The 20603-nt window shown below is 63.5% G+C and overlaps 2 protein-coding genes across 4 annotated transcripts in view; one reads left to right on the top strand and one right to left on the bottom strand.

The window, feature by feature from the left end:
- The window catches only part of Akt3 (AKT serine/threonine kinase 3), a 190379-nt gene extending 180205 nt beyond the window's left edge, over positions 1–10174 (top strand). For all 3 annotated transcript variants that reach the window (XM_048357470.1, XM_048357471.1, XM_048357472.1), the window contains 2 exons: positions 5692–5794; positions 10009–10174. In XM_048357470.1, the coding sequence (XP_048213427.1) occupies positions 5692–5794; positions 10009–10094 (189 nt within the window). In that variant the 3' untranslated portion in view covers positions 10095–10174. The remainder of the gene's footprint in view (positions 1–5691; positions 5795–10008) is intronic.
- A 4343-nt stretch (positions 10175–14517) lies between these two features.
- Positions 14518–20603, bottom strand: part of Sdccag8 (SHH signaling and ciliogenesis regulator SDCCAG8) — a 183709-nt gene continuing 177623 nt past the window's right edge. Inside the window, exons 17-18 of the mRNA XM_048358258.1 lie at positions 14720–14846; positions 14518–14580 (exon numbers count right to left, since the gene is read on the bottom strand). Of these exons, the coding sequence (XP_048214215.1) occupies positions 14518–14580; positions 14720–14846 (190 nt within the window). The remainder of the gene's footprint in view (positions 14581–14719; positions 14847–20603) is intronic.

Genomic DNA, 20603 nt, shown 5'->3' with positions numbered 1-20603 from the left:
CACACACACACACACAGAGTCAGAAGTAGAACTGTGGCTGGCTCAAGTGGTAGAATGCTAGCCTTGAGCAAAAAAGTTCAGACCCTGAATTCAAGCCCTGGTCCAGCACGCACACACACAATCTCACCTGCAACCAATTCGCATGCACACTGGAAAAAATAAATATAAAGAGATAAAATGATCAAGTGTCAAAAATCCTGCAACAATATTTTGGGCCTAAGTAGGTTTCAGTGTACTTAATATGATAAATGTGTTGTTTGGGGCATGGATGACTATGCTGTTCTGTTGTGGGCTTCCAGCATATTTCCTTGAGGTCTAGGAACATATTTTTATATAATATCTATTCTTTTCATTATGTCGAAATGTATTTTACTGACCATATGAAAGTCTCTTGGTGAATGTTTCATGTGAGCTTGAGAGTTGTATATTATGCTATTACTGAACAAAATATTCTTTAAATGTTGATTAGCTCTGATAGATTGATGGTGCTGTTTTAGCTCAGTTATATCCATAACCGATGTTTTCATCCTACCAGATCAGTGACTGACCTCAGCTGGTTTTGTCAGTTTCTCTTGTTTCTGCTGTTAGACGAGTAGCATTTAAGACTGCTGTCTTCCTGTAGGAGTGACCTTTTATGATGCCGATTGTCTGTCTTTGACAGTATTCCTTGCCCTCAGTTCTTTTTCATCCTTAGGTAGCTACTTCAACTTTCTTTTGATTGTAGGACATTTATCGTTATTTCATCCTTTTTGTTCTGTCTGTTTCATATTTAAAATGGATTTTCTATGCATAGTATAGTTGGATATTGAGGTGTTGTTCTTCTTCCAGTCCACTCTGAGAGTTTCTTTTACTTGGTATATTTATTCCTTTTATTCATTGTCCTTGTTGTTTCGTGTGTGTGTTCTGCACATTTTCTGCCTTCTCTGCTCTTAACTGAAGAACTTATAAGACAGCATCTTTTCTTTCACATAGCATGTCAAATTAATTATACTTCTCTTTCACCTATATTTTTACTGCTTGCCCTTGAGTTTGAATCATACATTTATAAGTAACTTCATGTTGCTTTCCAAATAAACTATCTCCTTTCTTGGATAGTGCCAGTAATGTGTAACAATATTCCCATTTTTCCCTTTTATCTCTTTAAACATTGCTGTCATTGATTTTATTTTTCCATAGGCTAATCACTGAATCTATTCAGACTGTACTATGTTCGATTTCCTTTTTTATCTGTTAGTTTAAGAACAGGGAAAGTGGGCTGGGGATATGGCCTAGTGGCAAGAGTGCTTGCCTCCTATACATGAGGCCCTGGGTTCGATTCCCCAGCACCACATATACAGAGAACGGCCAGAAGTGGCGCTGTGGCTCAAGTGGCAGAGTGCTAGCCTTGAGCAAAAGGAAGCCAGGGACATTGCTCAGGCCCTGAGTCCAAGGCCCAGGACTGGCAAAAAAAAAAAAAATAAAAAAAAAATTACAAAAAAAAGAACAGGAAAAGGAACATTTTATTTGGCAGGTGGAGGTTAGGGAAGTGTTGAGTGCATTTTTTTGACTGACATGAAGCAGTTGTTCCTATTGATGGGACCCAGTGTGGTGCCAGTGCGCGTGTCCAGCGTGTAACGATCAAGTCAGAGGACCTTCCTCCTCCTGAGACATGCGCCACCGGACCCGGTAGTCCCCCTCCTCCCTCCTTTCATCTTCTACTGTTCCTAGTCTATTTCTTTCTGTTAGTCGTGGGACTTGAACTCAGGGCTTGGGTGCTGTGCCTGAGCTTTTTACTCAGTGCTAGCACTCTACCATTTAGAGCCGCAGCTCCACTTCTAATTTTCTGGTGGTTAATTGGTGATACGAGTCTTGTGGACTTTCCCTTCCTGGTCTGGCTTTGAACCATGATCCTCGGATCTCAGCCTCCTGAGTAGCTAGGATTTCAGGCGTGTGCCACTAGCATCTGGCTGAAAGAATTTTTTCCATGAGAGAAACACTGCAAGCAGGGTTTTGAACACTTGTTTTTTAGGATTTTCATTATTTCTGAATTGACATGAATTCAACACAATTGTGATCATAATTCTAACAGGATGCTTTGTAGAAATTGATAGACGGCTTCTAAAACTTATGGAAAACACAAAAGCCCCACAATATACTAATAATATAGTTGGAAAACCTTTCACCCTTCTGCCTTCAAGACTTACCACTGATCTCCAACTCTCAAGGTGCTTAACTGCTGGCATCAAGGTGGAGAGAGAAATCCTTACCACAGGATGGAGAGTATGGAAATAGAGCTGCACCTGTGCGGCCACTGCAGTACAAGATAGAGTGCTAACACTGAGGATCCTTTTTAGAAGAAAATAAATTGTGCGATGTATAAAATGAACCATAGCCTAAATAGAAAGCCTCCTGTAGGAGAACAGTGGAGAAAGTTTCTGTGATATTGGGTCCTTTTTTGTTGTTATTATAAAGGTAATATACAGAGGTGTGACAGTTACATAGTGAGGTAAGGAGCACATTTTTTTTTGGACAGTGTCACCCCTTCCCTCACTCTCTCCTAGTTTTTCCCTCCAGTTCTCACCCACAAGTTGTATGGTTTGTTTTCAGCAGTCGAATGAGTACCACTGCTGCATTATTCACTCTCTGTCTCTCCATTTCCTTGCCCTCCCCCCCCCATCCTCAGAAAGACAGATAAACAGACAAGACAAAAATGAAAACAAAAACAACAACAAAGGAAAAAAAAACCCTCCTTTCCATTTCCTGGAGTTCATTTTGATAAGCATTATTTCATATGATCGGAGGCCCATAGTCACTGTACTTTTGTGATCCTCCCCTAAGAGTCTCCTTCTCTGGTCTCACTGTGTGAATGCCTAGAGCCTGGTATAAATCATCATGTCTCAGTGTATTTTAGATCTAGCTTCCACACATGAGAGAAAACATGTACTGTTTATCTCCCTGAGCTTGGGTTACCTCGCTTAACATTTGTTCTAGGTCTGTCTGTTTCCCTGTAAATTATGTAGCATTATTCTTTCTAATAGCTATGTACAATTCTTTTGTATGTAGGTACCACATGTTTTGGATTCACTCATCCGCTCGTGGCCTCTGGGCTGTGTGTATAAGTTGGCTATTGTAAATGGTGCAGCAATGAACATGAATGTGCAAGCGTCTTTGTGGTATCCTGGCTTGTGACAATTGAGGTAGATGCCCAGGAATGGCATGGCTGGGTGGTAGCTGGAACCTGCAGGCTGCCGTCAGAGTGGTTGGACTAGCTTTACATTCCCACCAGCCAGGCAGCATGTTTCCTCTTCCCCGCCTCCCGGCCAGTATTTGTTGTTGGAATGTGTGATGTTGGCCAATTCAACTGGGATAAGATGGTGTCTCAGAGTTGTTTTGATTTGCATTCCCTTTATGGCCAAAGATGTTGATCATTTCCTAATGTGTTTCTTTGCCATTTTTACCTCTTTTTCTGAGAAGTCCCTCCTTAGCTCCTCTGCCCATTTAGTGGCTGTTTTTTTTTTTTTTTAACTTTGGGAGGATTCTTTTTTTAGTTCCTTGTGTATTTGATTATTAGGCCTTGGTTGGATGGATTGCTGGTAATGCTCTTCTCCCAGTCTGTTGGCTGTCTTTCTAGTTTAGTAACTTTATCCTTTGCTGTGCAGAAACTTTTTACTCAGATGTAATCCCATTTGTCAAGTCTCCTATCTGCTGTGCCCATGGACTCTTCAAACGGTCTCTGCCCATGAGTGCTAGTATTTCTCCTACTCCCTCTTGCAGTCATTTCAAAGTTGGATGTCTGACATCAGGCCTTTGTTCCACGTTGAGTTGATGCGGTGCACAGTGACAGACAGAGATCCACTTTTAGTTTCTTGCATACGGGTGCCCAATTTTCCCAACACCAATGGTCAAAGAGGCTTTTTCCCACCATGTATCTTTGGCTCCCTTAACATATATCAGATTGCTGTAAATATATGATTTATTTCTGGGTCCTCCAGTCAGTTCCATTGATCTTTGGGTCTATTTTTGTGTCAATACCAAGCTGTTTTTGTTATTATAGCTCTGTAGTAGAGTTTGAGGTCTGGGATTGCGATACTACCAGCATTGGTGATATTTTTAAAGTAAGATCAAAAGCATGATTCATTAAGGAAAACTGATAAATTAGGCTTCACTCAGTTGAAGAACCTATCTTCCTCAAATACAGGGTAAATGAAATGAAAGGAACGCTGTGGTAAGTGGGAGAGTGTCTGAGAAAGAGCAGTGCTGCAGGACATGCAGAGGACGCTGTGGCTCTTAGTGACCAGAGCATAAAGGCAGACATTGTAGCAAAGGCATTCACGACCACGGTCCACCATGGACTGGGGTTCAGAGCTGCAGCAAAGCCCCTTCACGTATTAGTACGTTACATTTTGAAGACATAATCCGCGTGTGGAGTGGCAGGAAATCTGGGCTGTTAGTGGTGACCAGAAGTGCTGTAACACACTTTCAAGAGCAGTTCAGCAGTTTTGCTGAAAGTCCTTGCTATTTGTCTAAAAGTAACTCTGACAACTATGCAAAGACGTAAGCTCAGAGCCTAGGTGCTAGCTCTGAGCTTTTATGCTCAAGGTTAGAACTCTTCCCAGTGAGCCACACTTCCACTTCTGGCTTTTTGTAGGTTAATACTTTCCTGTCCAGAATGATTTAGAACCATGATCCTCAGATTGCAGCCTCCCTAGTAGCTAGGGTTACAGGTGTGGGCCACCAGAGCCTGGCCACCAAAGACTTACGTAAAGCTTTCTGGAAGCTTTCTTTGTAGTTGCCGCAAACTACATTCAACTCTGCTGTTGACTGGGGTGCATTGTGACTTGGGGGTGCCTCGGAAAATTACCAGTAGTCACAGAGAAGAGCTCATGGCGCATGTGGTGATACGGCTGGTGTCAAAGTAATTAGGTTGGATGAAAGGAGCTAGACAAAAGAGCACATATTTTATGAAATTCTAGGAAATACAAATGAATTTCTCATAATAGCGAGCATACGGGTCACAGTAGGGGGATGAGGGACAGAGTTACATGATGTAGACCAGGGATGTGGCTCAGCGACGGACCACTTGCCTAGCGTGCACTGCCAAACGTGTGTGCACACACACACATTATATGCATGCAAGTGGTGGGCATGTTGTTTGTTCTGACAGTGGAGATAGTTTTCTGGATGTAAATGTATAAATTGTACACAGGTAGTGGGTGTTAATCATGCTTCAAAACATTTGTATTTTATTGGCAGTGCGGTGATGCAGTTTGTATGTGTATGTGTTTATGTGTGTGTTTGGAGAAAAAATACAGCAGTGTGAGGAGAAAGGGCCGTAGATAGGGGTAGATCAGGAAAATCCTTGGCAGCGACTTGGTGCGTGGCTGCAAGACTGTCTGCGGTGACAGCACGGTGGGTGGCCTCCAGAGGTGTCTGCTTGCTACCACACAAGAGCTGCTCAGATTGCTTTCAGTGGCCTCCTGCCCCGTGTCCTGTGTCCCCTGATGCCTGCAGCTTTGTGCACAGTCCCCGAGCACTCCCAAGCTGTCTTCAGGCTTGCCTGCGGACACCAGGCACCTCTGTCCTCACAGTGGCTCGGTGACTCGGCCTGCTGGTCTTGGGCACTGTTCACCTCGCTGCTAAGCCCCGGGTTTTCCCTAGAAGTGCAGTGTCCTGAACTGACACCACTCACCGGCTCTTTCCTCCTTCTTGCAGCTCGTGCCTCCCTTCAAGCCTCAGGTGACCTCAGAGACGGACACCAGGTGTTTCGACGAGGAGTTCACAGCCCAGACCATCACCATCACGCCGCCCGAGAGATGTGAGTGGCGCTGGCCGCCAGCCCCCGTGCGTGCGCTGCTCGCGCATTCTGTGCGACATTTAGAGCCGAGTAGATAGGGCAGAGAGGGGTGACTGGACAAGAGAAACTGCACGTGAAAACTTGTGAACCCAGTCACAGAGGAACTAGTCCTTTCTCACCCTCCAGTAGATGCTTTGTCGCTTTGTTTCTTTGGCAGGTCGGGCGCTGTCCCTGAGCTCTTCAGCTCGAGGCTAGCGCTCTGCCACTCGAGCCCAGCACCACTTTGGTTTTCTGGTGGCTAAGTGGAGAAAAGAGTCTCACGGGCTTTCCTGCCCAGGCTGGTTTTGAACCGTGGCCCTCAGGTCTCAGCCTCCTGCGTAGGCAGGACGACGGGCGTCAGCCGCCCGCTCTCCAGCAGGTTAGGGGACTCAGCTGAGGAGGTGTGCGTCAGGAGCGGTCCCCCTCGCCGGGCTCGCACGCGCCCCCCGCCAGGTGCCCTCCTCTCCTCACTTAGCAGTTTGTCTGCGCTCACTTGGAGTTCTTCCTTTCAACTAACTTTTTTTTAAGTACCTATAGCTGTGAAGGCATAATTTCATTTGCTATTAATTTTTGGTAGATATACATTGCAAATTTATTGAACTATATATTCATTCCCTTCTGCCAATTATTCCATATAATATGCGCCCCAAATCTGAGACGCGGCATGAGCCAGCCGTTGTCAGCTGTAGTGTTGCCCGTGCTGACGCAGGAATGAGGACAAGATAGCGGCTGGGATGCTGTTGGGGTAACTAGAGGAATTCCCTAAGGTACACACGGGGGCTCACACACTAGCCTCGTTTCAGTGGGTTTTCTTGCTTGGTTGTTTCTATGCGGCTAGGGCTGGAACCCAGGACCTTGAGCCTGCTAGGCAAGCGCTTTATCACTTGGGCCTTACCCTCGTTTGTTTTTGTTTTTACCCTTTGGCCTGGCCTTAGGACTGGCTGTGAGCTTGGAATTCTCTAACCTCCGCCTCACACCCAGCTGGGGTTACAGACATGCACCACCATACCCAGCTCACGCTGGTGTTTCTGTCCTTTTTATTCTCTGCTCGTTAGTCCTCACATATGCTGTCGGCGGGGGGTGAAGCCCTGGTCCCTCCTCATCGGCATTAACTGATCTGAGTGTCAGAACATGAGCTAGGAGTTGTTTTCGTGTTGGTCCTGCGTCTTGAACTCAGGGCTCTCGTCACTCTTGTTTTCCCTCAGGGCTGGTCCTATCACTTGAGCCTCACTTACCTCAAGGCCCAGCTTCTCTCGTTAATTGGATGTGTCTGCTCAGGCTGGCTGCACACCTCCAGATCCGTTTCTGGAGTGGCTAGGACTATAGGGTTCAGCCCCCAGTGCCCATCTTCTCAATGGAGAGTTCTTGAGCTGGGTCTGTGCCCTGGCAACAGGAGATTGTGTGTACTGTGAAACCTAAGGCAAAACTGTGTGTGCCTACGTCCCTGGCTTTGTCTTCTTTTTTTTTTTAATTCAAAAGAAGTTAAGAACCTCTTATCTTTTGTTTTAAAAGTGAAGAAATTGTAGCCCAAAGAGAACTTGAGCTGCTCCGGGGTCCCACGCATGGGGCCCAGCCCCCCGCAGCAGCCAGGAGCCCGGCCCACCACCTGGGCTCGTGCCGGTGAGCTGTGTGTTGAAGGGGCAGCGTGTACAAGTGCAGAGTCTTAACGATCAGAAACAGTGCTCAAAAGCCTACGGCTTGTGAGGAAGCAGCCAAAGGCATGGAGCATGGGCTCAGGCCTTGGCCAGGCCCCACAGGAACTTGGGGAGCCCCCGCCAGCTCTCGCTGCTGGGCGCTGCCACTTGGATGTAACAGTTGGACCATCATTCTTTGGCTTAAAGCCTTCCAGACTCTTCGATGGCACACCTCGCTCTCACCCTGGCCCTGCCTAGCGCTCCTGCCATTCCTGGTGGGCGTGCATGACTCCCCGTGGCTGTGCCTTAGCCTCCCAGCCGCCCTGCTCCCCGTCCTGCGGGTTTGTGCGGATGGCCATCACTTTGTCAGAGAGCTGCCGTTGTCCTTCCGGTCCTAGAACGGTACAGCCTGACCACACCCTTGATTCTCGGTCTTCTGAGTGAACCCCTTTACTCGCCTGTGTCTTTCTGCTCACAGCAGCTTGTGAGAGGAAGGGTCCTGGGTGGCTGACCGCTGGGCGGCCACTGCCTCACTGGATGCCTGCCGCCGAGCGGATGTTCAGGAAGCAGTAGGCGGTGAATGCGCGAGGGGGGCGGGCGGGGCCCCCGCTGCTCTGCGCAGGCGCTGTGCCGGCGTCCCCGAGCACTTGGGGACAGAGCAGTCATGTTTTTCAGAAGAGTGAAGCTTGACACATCCCTGGCCCTGGTTTCAGCCTCTTGCAGTGTCCTTTCTTAAACAGCTTTGGGTTTGCTTATTTTGCTCAGGGCTTGTGCTCTGCCACTTTGAGCCGCAGCTCCACCTTCAAGTTTTGGGTGATTAATTGGAGATAAAGAGTCTCATGGACTTTCCTGCTCGGCTGGCTTTGAACCACGCTCCTCAGATCTCAGCCTCCTGAGCAGCTAGGATGGCAGGTGTGAGCCACCGGCCCGGGGCTCAGGGTGGTAGTCCCTAGGGCCACTTTAGGTGCTTAGGGGAGACTTGGAGAATCTGTGCGGCCTGGCCCAGGTCCCCTGGGTGCAGCTGCTGTTCTTGGCCTCTGGGGACCGGGGCTGCTCAGAATCTGCAGCCAAGCCCCCAGGAGCACCGCCGTGAGCATGTCTTCACCACCACCTAGCCCTTCCGAAACAGAACCAAGTTGTTAGAGCAAATCAGTGGGTATAAAAGAAAAGCAAAACGTTCCATTTTCCACTCGCAGCTGCAGCGACAGCAGATTGTCCTCACTGGTGCTAATTAATTGAGCAGATTTGGAATGTCCATTAATGGCCCTTGCCTTCCTCTATAGAAAAAAGAATTCTGAGATCTGGTTGCTTTACTCCCATCGAATTAATTTGTTAAGTGTGCTAAGAAAAACACACCTGAGATCGTCTGGACCAGAGGTTTGGGTGCAGGGCAGAGGGCTCATGGCTAGATGTGGTTCTTGCACTTCTCACCATCATACCTCTGGGGCCTTTCATGGCAAGAGTTACCCCTGCTCTTGAGGCCGTGTCCACCCCTGCCCCCCAGCCCTCCCCACTCCAACCATCCTGAGCGTGGAGGGGCCACCATCGGGGGACTTAGGTGCCTTGGGGAATGGGACATCTGGCCCCAGGCAGTAGAAGGCCCACAGAATGGGGCTGGAAATGGGGCCTAGTGGTAGAGCGCTTGCCTGTCATGCACAAAGCCCTGGGTTCGATTCCTCAGCACCACACATACAGAAAAAGCCAGAAGTGGCGCTGTGGCTCAAGTGGCAGAGTGCTAGCCTTGAGCAAAAAGAAGCCAGGGACAGTGCTCAGAGTTCAAGTCCCAAGACTGGCCCCCCTCCCAAAAAAAAGCCCACAGCAGCAGCGGGAGAGGATGGAGCATAGGAGTGCTCCGCCTCATCTTCCCGGCGGATGATTGCGTGTGCTCTGCAGGTCGTGTCATCTGTGCAGTCTGGACTTGTTCCTATCCAGACGTGTGATGAGGGTTACTGCAAGACCCTGAAGGTGGTCTTGGTTCTCGGTGGATGGCAAGCAGTATCTCCCTCTCCCCCTCCCCCTCCCTCCCCACCCCGTGGAGCCCCGGGTGGCTTCCCAGACACGGGGCCCCAGCGCGCTGCCCGGAAACAGCTGCGTGTGCGACACGTGGCCGGCACGTGCCGATCCACAGGCGCTTCCGGCTCTCGGATAGGCGCGGAGCTGCGGACAGCCCCGGCGGGGGCGGGCGGGCGAGGCTGGGCCTCCTGAGCCCGCTCCCGTCAAGGTCACGTTTGGTTAATGCAAGTTGGCCCCGCTTCTCAAACACTTCGGCGGGAGCGAGGGCAGCGCCCTCCGCGGGGGGGGGGGGGCGCCCCCATTCCTAGCCGAGGCGGCGGGGGCGGGAGGAGGGGGCGCAGGGGTGGAGAGGGCGCAGGGGTGGAGAGGGCCCGGGGATAGAGCAGGGGTGGAGGGGGCGCAGGGGTGGAGAGGGCCCGGCGCAGAGCAGGGGTGGAGGGGGCGCAGGGGTGGAGAGGGCCCGGCGCAGAGCAGGGGTGGAGGGGGCGCAGGGCGGGCGCGGGGCCGCGCGGGGCGCAGGGCGGTGACGTGGCTGTTTGCTGTGCGCAGATGACGAGGACGGCATGGACGGCGTGGACAGCGAGCGGCGGCCGCACTTCCCGCAGTTCTCCTACTCGGCCAGCGGCCGGGAGTAGCCGGCCTCGCCTCGCCGCCGCGCCCGCCGCCCCTCCGCGCGTCACTGGAAAGGATTCCTGGACCTGGCCGGCAGCGCGCCCGCCGCCGCCGCCGCCGCGAGACGCACGCACGCGCACACGCACGCACGCACGCGCACTCCGGGTTTTGTTTTTGCATGACGTCGTATTCCAGTGCGAGGCCGCCGCGTGACTGTGGAGGAGGAGGAGCCCGCGCGCCCCACCTTCTCGACGCTTCTCCGGGGCAGGAGGGCCGCGCCGGGCGGGCCGGGCTCCATTCGCGCCGCCCGGAGGTGACCCGCGGCCGCCGCTGTGCCAGGACGGCGAGTGCGGACGCCCGCGTGGAGGCGGCTCGCGTGGGGCCCGCAGAGGCGGCCGCGGAGCTTCGCCCGTCGCGGGCCCGGGGTGGCCGGGGCGCGCGTGGCCCCGCGGGCGTCGCCCTCCACCGTAGTATTTATTGCTTAGTGACCGGAACCGTCTCGGCGCGGCTCCGCCCGGCCGCCCGCACGGGAGGGGAAGCCCCGGCCGGCCTCGTGGGCGGCGCGGCGCGGAGCGCGCAGGCCTCGCCTTCCAGGCGGCCATCTTCCCGTCCGTCCATCCCTTCGGTGCTAGGAGCCGCGGCCCGGGCGGGCGGGCGGGCGGGGCGGCCGCGGTCCGGGCCGAGGCCTGGGTTTCTGGCTCCAGCACCACTGCTGGCGGTGGCGGCCCGCGGCTGCGCGCGCGGCGTGGACGGCCGCGGAGGAGGCGGGGGAGGCGGCGCTGCCCTCCCAGACCTCGGCCCGGGGTGGCTCCTGGCTCTCCATGGAGCGGCGCGCGGGCGGCCTCGCCTTCGGGTCCGCGGCCCGTCCGGGAGGAGCGGCCGCGGGGGCTCTGGGCTTTGCTCTCCGCGCCCGCCCCGCCCGCCCGCCCGCCCGCAGCCCCCACGCCCCGCGCGCCGCTGCCCGTCCCGCCGCCCACCGAGACCCCGGGTCTGCTCCAGATAGCGCACCACAGGCAAGCATGAAATGTAAAGTATTTATTTAAATAAAGAGCAAACCTCCACGCGGGTCCTTGCTTACCTCCCCGTAGCGCTCTAGTCGCCACCTTCCTTGACCCTGCCAGCTCCTTCCTTAGGTCCGCGCAGGATCCCGGCCGCGAACCCCAGGAGCTGCGCTGCCGTCGCTGTCGGTCCTCCCGGGAACTCTGCTCTCGGCGGCGCGCGCGGCCCGGGCGGCGGCCGCAGGACACTGTGCGGGGCGCTGGACCGGAGCCTGTGCTGCTTCCCCGCGGCGGGCGGTGATGTGCCGTGGACGCCGTGTCAGGACCACAGGGCCGCCCCGCCCGCCGCCCTCCCCGCGCGGCGCCAAGGCGGCTGTGGCCGTCGGCGGATCGAGGCCTCCTCCGACTTTACCTCACCGCGCCGCGGCCCCCGCACCCGGCCTGGCCGGGCGGCCGGGGCGGGCGCGCGCGCGGGACCGCCGTCGGGAGGCCGGAATAAAGCGACCTCGAGTTGTTCAACGGTGCTATTTCTCGAGTCCTGTGTGATTCATTCGCCGCAGACCCGAGGCGCGGAGAGCGGCCGTGGCTCGCGCCGCAGCCTCCGCGCCCCGCACGGTCCGTGGGTGGCGGCCCGCGCGCGCCTGCTGTCTGCGGGGCCCGCGCGGTGCCCGTCGTCCCGGGCTGGACGTGCGGACTCCAGGGCCCGCCGCGGTAGACGCTCGGAGACCGCGCTCCCGCCCCACGGTGCGGAGGCGCAAGCACCGCTGCTGGGGATCCGACGCCGCCGAGCCCAGGACGCCGCCTGCCCGGTCCTCGTCGAGCCCCGAGCGCACGCGGGCAGGGCGGACACGGCACGCGGGCAGGGCGGAGCACCGCGGAGCCGGAGGCCGCCCCGGGAAGGAGCCCGGCGGCAGGGGAGAGGAAGGCGGGGCCTCCGACACCGGACGAGCCGTGGCCTGCGGCTGTGTGCCGCTCCCTAGAGCGACCCCGTGCCAGCGAGCGAGGAGACGGGGCGCGGGGACCGTCCAGCCGGGCAGGGGGGGGCGGGGGACCGTCCAGTTGCGCGGAGAGGAACGTACAGACGTGTTCGTCAGCCGTCTACTTCACCGGTCCCCGCAGGTCGGCCGTCGGGCTGTGGCGCGCTGGGAAGCTGGAACAAACCAGAATACTCGTCAGTTTAAGGCGGTGGTGCGCTCGCTCCGCGCCTCCGGTCGCGTCCTCGCGGGTGGCGGCCCCCCGCCCCCCCCCCCCCCCGTGCAGGCCGTGCCCCCCCGCCCCCCCCCGTGCAGGCCGTGCCCCCCCGCCCCCCCCCCGCAGGCCGGGCCCCCCGCCCCCCCCCCCCCGCAGGCCTGGCTCACTGGGACCCTCCGAGTGCGGACGGGGGCAGCAGCCTCGCCCCCAATGCCCCCCCCTTGGGGTGGGAATCCGTTACACCGAGTGAAGGTGAGATGCCGGCCAAGGGCTCCCCGAAACCCCCCGTGCGGGGAGGGGGTGCTGGGGGGGCCGAGCCGGGGTCTGGGGTGGACGTGGCGCCCCCTCCCCCTCCCCCCATGGGGGCAGCGCAGGAGGCTCCGGGCCCGGGCGCCCCACCGGGGTCTGGGCTGAGAGTTCCACGCGGGGTGAAACGCGAGTGGCACCGCCCTCGGGCTCAGCGGCTCGGCCCGGCCCGCTGCCCGCCCTCGGGGTCTCCGGGGACGCGGTGCGGGTCCGCGGCCTCCACGGGCCAGGCCGGGCTTGGCCTCATCCCCCAGACCTCTGCCCGCCCCGCCACCGAGCACCGCGGGGCCGGGGAGCCCTCGGTACCCGCCCCCCCTCCTCGCGTGTCCTCCGCGCCGCCCGCCCCCCCACCCCCCGCGCCGCCCAGCCTGGGCCCTGGGCCAAGAGGTCCGGCTGGCTGCGCTCTGGAAGCTTCTGTGCGGGTCTGGGCAACAAGGCCCGAGCCGGCCCTGTCCCCCTGACCGTCACCCGCGCACGGGGGGTCCAAGGAGCCCGGGATGGGGCGTGGGGCCGTCTTGCGGGGAGCCCGGGTGGGGCGCGGGGCCGTCTTGCGGGGAGCCCGGGATGGGGCGCGGGGCCGTCTTGCGGGGAGCCCGGGATGGGGCGTGGGGCCGTCTTGCGGGGAGCCCGGGATGGGGCGCGGGGCCGTCTTGCGGGGAGCCCGGGATGGGGCGCGGGGCGCGGGGCCGCACTCTTCACTGCTGGTCTGCGGGGCTGAACTTGCGCTGCGGGGCGCGGGGGGGGGGGGAAAGGCCCGCCCGGCCCCTCCCTCCCCTCCTCGGAGCCCGGGCGGCCGGCGGGGCCTGGCGTCCCGCGCGTGGCGGCCAGGGAGCGGGGTGAAGGCGGGGGCCTCGGGGGGTGAGGACGGGTGGGGGTGTGCCCCCCCCCCCCGCGGCGCGGGCGTTTTCCGGGAAGGCGCCGTGTTTGTTTTCGAGGCTGACAATTCGGGATCCGCATGAAAACAAGACAACACCGCGCCTGGAACCCGCTCGCTTGTTTGCATCTGCTTAGAATTCTTTCCAGAAAAGTCTGGGTTCCGGAGCCCCGCGCGCCCCCCTCCCCGCCCGCCTCAGCAGGCCCCGGGCCCCCCCCCCCCGGGCCGGGCCCCTTCCTGCTGCCCCCGCGGGGAGGGGAGCCGAGGGCCCCCGACGCCGCCGCCGAGGGCGGCCGGGCAGGCGCGGGCTCGGATGGTGGGAAGCGCAGGCCGGCGAGCAACGGCCCGGGCCCGGGAACCACACCCCCCCCGCCCCGCCCCGACGGAGCGCCCGGAAGCCCGGCTGCAGCCCCCGAGGGCGGCCCGGCTGCTCCCGGCCCTGCCCGGCCGCATGGGCGCCACCCCAGCCCTGGCTCCGGGCCGCAGGCTCCGGACCCCGTCCAGCCGCTCAGACCCCGCCCGAGCCCGCCGGGACCCACGAGCCCCGCCGCCCCGGCCAGGCCCCGGAGAGGGCGGCGCGGCGGCCTTGGTGACCCGCGAGCAGTGCCGCCGCCGCCGCACCAGCTCGGCCGGGGCCAGGCGCCGTCCGGGGTCCCCGCCCCGCGGCAGGGCTGGGGCTCGGGTCGCTGCGGAGCCTTGAGGCCCTGCGGCTCACCCCGCGCACGTGCGCCTTGGAGGGGGGGGGCGGGCGAGGACGGGCGGGGGCAGCGGGAGTGCGGGGCGCAGGGGGCGGGCGGTCACCTGTGCGGGGCCGGGGCGGGCGCAGGGCGGGGCAGCGGGAGTGCGGGGCGCAGGGGGCGGGCGGTCACCTGTGCGGGGCCGGGGCGGGCGCAGGGCGGGGCGGCGGGAGTGCGGGGCACAGGGGGCGGGCGGTCACCTGTGCGCAGCAGGGGCCGGGGGCAGCGGGAGTGCGGGGGCAGCGGGAGTGCGGGGCGCAGGCGGCGGGCGGTCACCTGTGCGCGGCCGGGGCGGGCGCAGGGCGGGGCAGCGGGAGTGCGGGGCGCAGGCGGCGGGCGGTCACCTGTGCGCGGCCGGGGCGGGCGCAGGGCGGGGCGGCGGGAGTGCGGGGCGGGCGGTCACCTGTGCGGGGCCGGGGCGGGCGCAGGGCGGGGCAGCGGGAGTGCGGGGCGCAGGGGGCGGGCGGTCACCTGTGCGGGGCCGGGGCGGGCGCAGGGCGGGGCGGCGGGAGTGCGGGGCCGGAGCGGGGGCGGGCGGTCACCTGTGCGGGGCCGGGGCGGGCGCGCGGGGCCGGGCCCGGGCTCCGCAGGAGGCGCTGGCTCTGCCGGTTGAGCAGCCGCAGCAGCTGCAGCGCGGTGGCCTGGCTGTGCCGGTCCAGCTGCCGGAGCCTGCGGGGGAGAAGCGCGGCGGTGAGGGGCGGCCGGTCCGCTGGGGCCCCCGGGGCGTCGGGCCCGTGGCGGGGCCCTCACCGCCTCCCCCACCCTCACCCTGGGATTCGAACTCCTGGAGGCAGGGCTGGGGCGGAGGGCGGGAACCGGCACCCCGCTCCCCCCCCCCCCCGCCCGCGCCCGCCTGAAGGCCCTGGAAGCCGGCGGGGCCCGGAGGGAGACGCGTGGGTGCTCACCACCCGAGTGCGCACGCCGCCGGACACACGAGGCCCGGCCACGCCCGGGGGGGGCAGGAGGGAGGGCAGCGGCTGGGGCAGCCCGGGAGGGGGGCGGGCGCCCGTCAGGGCCCGGTCACCGCCTCCCCTCCCTCCGCGCCTCGCCTGCGCTCCGGCGGGGCTGCTGGTGCCCGTCCCGGGCCTTGAACTCGGCGCCTGGGCTGCTCTTGCTCAGGGCCGCTCAGCCCGCGCCCTCCCTGCCCGCCCGGAGCCCCGCAGCGGCGGCCACGCCAGCCACCACGCCACCGCCACGGCAGCCGCTCGCGATGCGTGGACGCGGCGGCGATGGCGAGAGGCGACACGGGGGCGGGCGGGCGGCGGCTTCTCCCCGGCCCGCGTCCCACGGGCTTCCCGTCCCGACCCACAGCAGCCGCGTGGCCTCTGCCCGGGGCCGCCCCCCCCCCCCCGCCCCTCCCCTCCGGCAGCGGGGCCGCCTGGCGCGCGGCCGGGCAGCTCGGGTTTCTTGGGGGCCCGGAACCTGCATGGCGTCTGCGGGGCCGCCAGCGGGCGCGAAGCGGGGACCCGGGGCGGACGCCGCCACACGGGGCCGCCGCACCCGAGGCCCGGCCCAGCAGACTCCCCCGGCCACAGGGCTCGGGCCGGGAGGGAGCACCCCACGGGAGCACGTCCACGGGAGGACCGCACGGGAGGACCCCACGGAAGCACATCCACGGGAGGACCCCCACGGGAGCACCCCCACGGGAGGACCCCCACGGGAGCACGTCCACGGGAGCACGTCCACGGGAGGACCGCACGGGAGCACACCCACGGGAGGACCCCACGGGAGCACATCCACGGGAGCACATCCACGGGAGGACATCCACGGGAGCACCCCACGGGAGGACCGCACGGGAGCACGTCCACGGGAGGACCGCACGGGAGCACCCCCACGGGAGGATCCCACGGGAGGACCGCACGGGAGGACATCCACGGGAGGACCGCACGGGAGGACATCCACGGGAGGACCGCACGGGAGGACCCCCACTGCCTCACCCGCTTAACCCGCGCTGCGCTCCCTGCATCCAGCAATGGCTTCCTCGTCACAGAGACAGAAAGCTGGTGAGTGACAGGCGGCAGCCATGGGGGCACTGCGGAGCCGCCGCCGGGACCCACGCGCCTCCCGTGGAGCCCAGCCCGTGCCCGGCGCGGCTGCTCCCCACCGCCCGCCCGACGCCAGGCCCGGGGCGGCCGACTTTCCAGCCCGGGGACCCTGGAGATTCTCTCCAGCTCCACCCGAGACACAGCCACGCCCGCCCAGGTGACACCACACACGCACGCACACCCGCCCAGGTGACCACGCACATGCACCCGCACCCGCCCAGGTGACACCACACACGCACACGCACGCACACCCCGCCCAGGTGACACCACACACGCACGCACACACACGCGCACACCCGCCCAGGTGACACCACACACGCACGCACACACACGCGCACACCCGCCCAGGTGACACCACACACGCACACGCACGCACACCCGCCCAGGTGACACCACACACGCACACGCACCCGCACCCGCCCAGGTGACACCACACACGCACATGCACCCGCACCCGCCCAGGTGACACCACACACGCACACGCACGCACACCCGCCCAGGTGACACCACACACGCACATGCACCCGCACCCGCCCAGGTGACACCACACGCGCACACACACACGCACACACACACACACACACACACACGCACACACCCACCCGCCCAGGGGAGGGCGCCCTCCCGCGCCGGGTTCAGCTCGTCCGCTTTGTCCTCACAGTTGAGGATTGTCGCTGCCTTTCACACAGCCCCACGTCATGGTGGCGGCCACTCAGGGAGACGAAGCCATGTGCACCGCGTGGAACTCGGCCTGGGCTCCGTCCTCACTGAGGAATCCTGACTCGTGGAGTCCTCCCTCACACGAAGCTCCCTCTGGGAGTCCTCACACCAGCCGTCCTCCCTCTATGGAATCCTCACAGTCCTCCCTCAGAGTCCTCCCTTACACTCCTCCCTCGCTGTCCTCCCTCCCCCGCGGAGTCCTCCCTCGCTGTCCTCCCCCGCGGAGTCCTCCCTCGTCCTCCCCCGCGGAGTCCTCCCTGGCTGTCCTCCCCGCGGAGTCCTCCCTCGCTGTCCTCCCCCGCGGAGTCCTCCCTCGCTGTCCTCCCCCGCGGAGTCCTCCCTCGTCCTCCCCCGCGGAGTCCTCCCTGGCTGTCCTCCCCGCGGAGTCCTCCCTGGCTGTCCTCCCCCGCGGAGTCCTCCCTCGCTGTCCTCCCCCGCGGAGTCCTCCCTGGCTGTCCTCCCCCGCGGAGTCCTCCCTCGCTGTCCTCCCCCGCGGAGTCCTCCCTGGCTGTCCTCCCCGCGGAGTCCTCCCTGGCTGTCCTCCCCCGCGGAGTCCTCCCTGGCTGTCCTCCCTCGCTGTCCTCCCCCGCGGAGTCCTCCCTGGCTGTCCTCCCCCGTGGAGTCCTCCCTCGCTGTCCTCCCCCGTGGAGTCCTCCCTCGCTGTCCTCCCCCGCGGAGTCCTCCCTCGCTGTCCTCCCCCGCGGAGTCCTCCCTCGCTGTCCTCGCCATCCCTTCCCTCCCCCCCTCCCTCCCCCCGAACGGAGCCGCGTGGGCTCGGTGCGCCGCGGGAAGCTGAGGCCCCCTGGCGGCCCGCAGCCCGCGCCGCCCTCCCGGCCCGAGCACGCGGCACCCACGCCCCGCACGAGGCCCGCGGAGGGTCGCCGAGGGCTCGGAGCGCCGCCCGCGTGCAGCCCGAGCTCTCCCCGAGCAGACTCGGAACGCGGGACAATCCCACCGCAAAGCAGGGGTGCGGGAGCCAGGCGCCACCGCGCGGCTCCCTCGTCTCTGCGGGGCGGGGTGAGGTCTCAGCCGGGGGCGGGGGGGGCCAGGGCGCCTGCGCGCTGCGGGGTGCGGGCCACACTGGCCTCCACGCCGGCGCAGCTCCCGGATGTTCCGCGCCCACCCGGACCTCACGACGCCCTCCTCCCCACCACCCGGTGCCCTGCCTGGAGCGCGTCCCCACGACGGTTGAGAGAACACGTGGAGAGCGACGGGCCGTGACCCCACCGCCGGCGCCGGGACGAGGCCCCCACCCGCCTTGGCCTCGGCGCGCCTGCGCCTGCGCCTGCGCCTGCGCCTGCGCCTGCGGGTGAGTTTTGCCGTTCTAAACGCCCTGCAGCTGGGGCTCCGGGCCGCTCCCGCCCCAGCCGGCCCCGCGGGGGGGGGGGGGGGGTCGCCCCGTTCCACAGCCGGGTGCTCCTGTCTTGGAGAAGCTTGGTGAGCGGCCCCCTGTCACACTGCCCGCCGCCTTTGCCTCACTACCCGACTCCAGCTCCTCCCCTGACCTCGCGCTGCCTCTCTGGCCCTTCCCGAAAATAAAGACCTCGCCACCGCGCTGCCATGGCGCTTCGGACGCCTTCGCCCCAGCGCCTCAAGGCCGGTCGCCCTCGCCCGTGGGCGCCGGGCAGGAAGGTGCGGGCCGGATGCCGGGGGAGGTGCGGGGCTGGATGCCGGGGGCCTGCTCCCTCGCAGTCTTGGGCTGGGTGGCTCTGTGCTGTGTTTTCAGGAAGGTTCTGTGCGAACGCCCTCCCCGGCTGCTCCCAGGGACCCCGGTCCTCGTGGGGCGCCTCAGGTCCGCCTCACGCCCCTTCGCACTGGGCACCGACGCGGCCACCGCGGTGCCACGTCCCGGCACCCGGCTCCATTCCGCTTCAGGGCGAGGAGCGTGATGGAAGCTCCGGGCCGTCCACACAGAACGGCGGCTGCCCAGGGCGCCTGGCTCGGCTCCTGTCGGCTTTACCGGGGCGGCCAAGACCCCCGCCCGCTGGCTACCGCGGAAACGGAAGGGGGCCGTGAAGCCCGACGGGGCGGCTCCCCAATAAGAGCCGCAGCCCGAGGAAGGAGAGCAACAAATCACTTAGCCAAAGGGGGTGGCAGCCTGCTGCCACCGCCTCCCTCCGCTCTGCCCAGGAGCCCGGGGCCCAGGGAGCCGCGAAGGCTGGACGAGAAACCAAAACTGACATGGCTCCGGGAGGCGCCTTAGCAGGCCTCCCCGTCCTCCCCGTCCAACCCATTCCCATCCCCATCCTCCCGCCATCCCCATCCTCCCCATCCCCGTCCCCATCCTCCCGTCCTCCCCGTCCCCATCCTCCCCGTCCAACCCATCCTCCCCGTCCCCGTCCTCCCCGTCCAACCCATCCTCCTCATCCCATCCCCACCCTCCAGTCCTCCCCATCCCATCCCCATCCTCCAGTCCTCCCCATCCCATCCCCATCCTCCCCATCCCCATCCTCCCCATCCTCCCGTCGTCCGTGGGGGGGGGGGGGGAGGGAACCAGGGCCTGGCCTGCAGGAGGGGAGGGGAGGCCCTCCTGGCTGCGGGCCCCGGGGGTGACCGGGCCGGGCCGGGCAGGTCGGGAGGGTCTGGGGGGCCCCGTCCCCAGGCCGGGTTCTGGGGTCACTGTCAACAGAGCGCTCCGGTCTTAAGAACTTGCGGGAGTCGGGGTGTCGGTGCTCAAGACGGCCGCCTCGGCCCCGGGACGTTGGGGAGACGGGGTGCGGGCCCGGCGCCCTTGCCCTCGGGGCAACCGCAGCTCGGACCTGCCGCCCCCGCCCCGCCCGCCCTCAGACCGCGCCCCCTGCCCGCAGGCCCCGCCCCGGGTCCGCCCCGCCCCGCAGGGGCTCCGGGAAGGCCTGGGCGGGCCCGCGGGCCGGCACCCCCCCCCCCCCCCGTGCCCCGGTTCCGTGTGGGTACACAGGGCATCCCGGTTCGTGGATGACCGCGGCGGAACCGGCGGCGGCGCGCGGGGCCCGGGCCACCCCCCCGCCCCCCCCCCGCTGGCTTGGTCTCTGCTCGGGGTCCCCCTGGCCGCGCCTCTGGGGTCCCAGGCTCTCCCGGGCTCGGTTTCCGGGGCGCCGCGTGCATCCTGTGCATCGCGGACCAAGCTGACGCCCTCCCGACACTGAAGGCCAAGGGGCGGGGGGGGGGCGGGGGGAGTGGAGGGTGGGGGGAGTGGAGGGGAGGGGGCGGAGGGGGGTGGAGGGTGGGGGAGGGGAGGGGAGGGCTTCTGTGAAGCCCCGTCTTAATGAAGCGTGTCAGGACCTCGGCTGCCCGTTGATTGCACTGTTTCAGGGAACCCCCGGGCCGACGGCGGGGAGGGGAGGGGAAGGGAGGGGCGTGGGGGGCGCACGGCGCCCCCAGCCCGGCCCCCCGCGGATCCAGGCGCCCCGGCGCCGTCCCCGGGGCCAGGACTGAGCTCCGGGAGCGGAGTGCGGTCCACCCCGGCGCCTAAGAACCCAACTTAACACAAACACCAGGAACCCACCCGAAAGCGAGGCGGGGCTCTCCAGGTCGCCTTGGGGGGAGGGACCCCGGGGGAGGCGGGAGACCCCCACTCCGCAGAGTCGCCATCAGCGCCTGAGCCAGGGCAGGTGGACGCCCTCCCCCCCATGCCCGCCCGCCCGCCCCCTCCCGGGGCCCTCGCGCTGCTGCCCGGCAAAGC

The sequence above is a fragment of the Perognathus longimembris genome, chromosome 11, assembly GCF_023159225.1.
Source record: "Perognathus longimembris pacificus isolate PPM17 chromosome 11, ASM2315922v1, whole genome shotgun sequence".
Lineage (NCBI taxonomy): Eukaryota > Metazoa > Chordata > Mammalia > Rodentia > Heteromyidae > Perognathus > Perognathus longimembris.
This window is presented reverse-complemented; position numbering and strand designations above follow the sequence as displayed.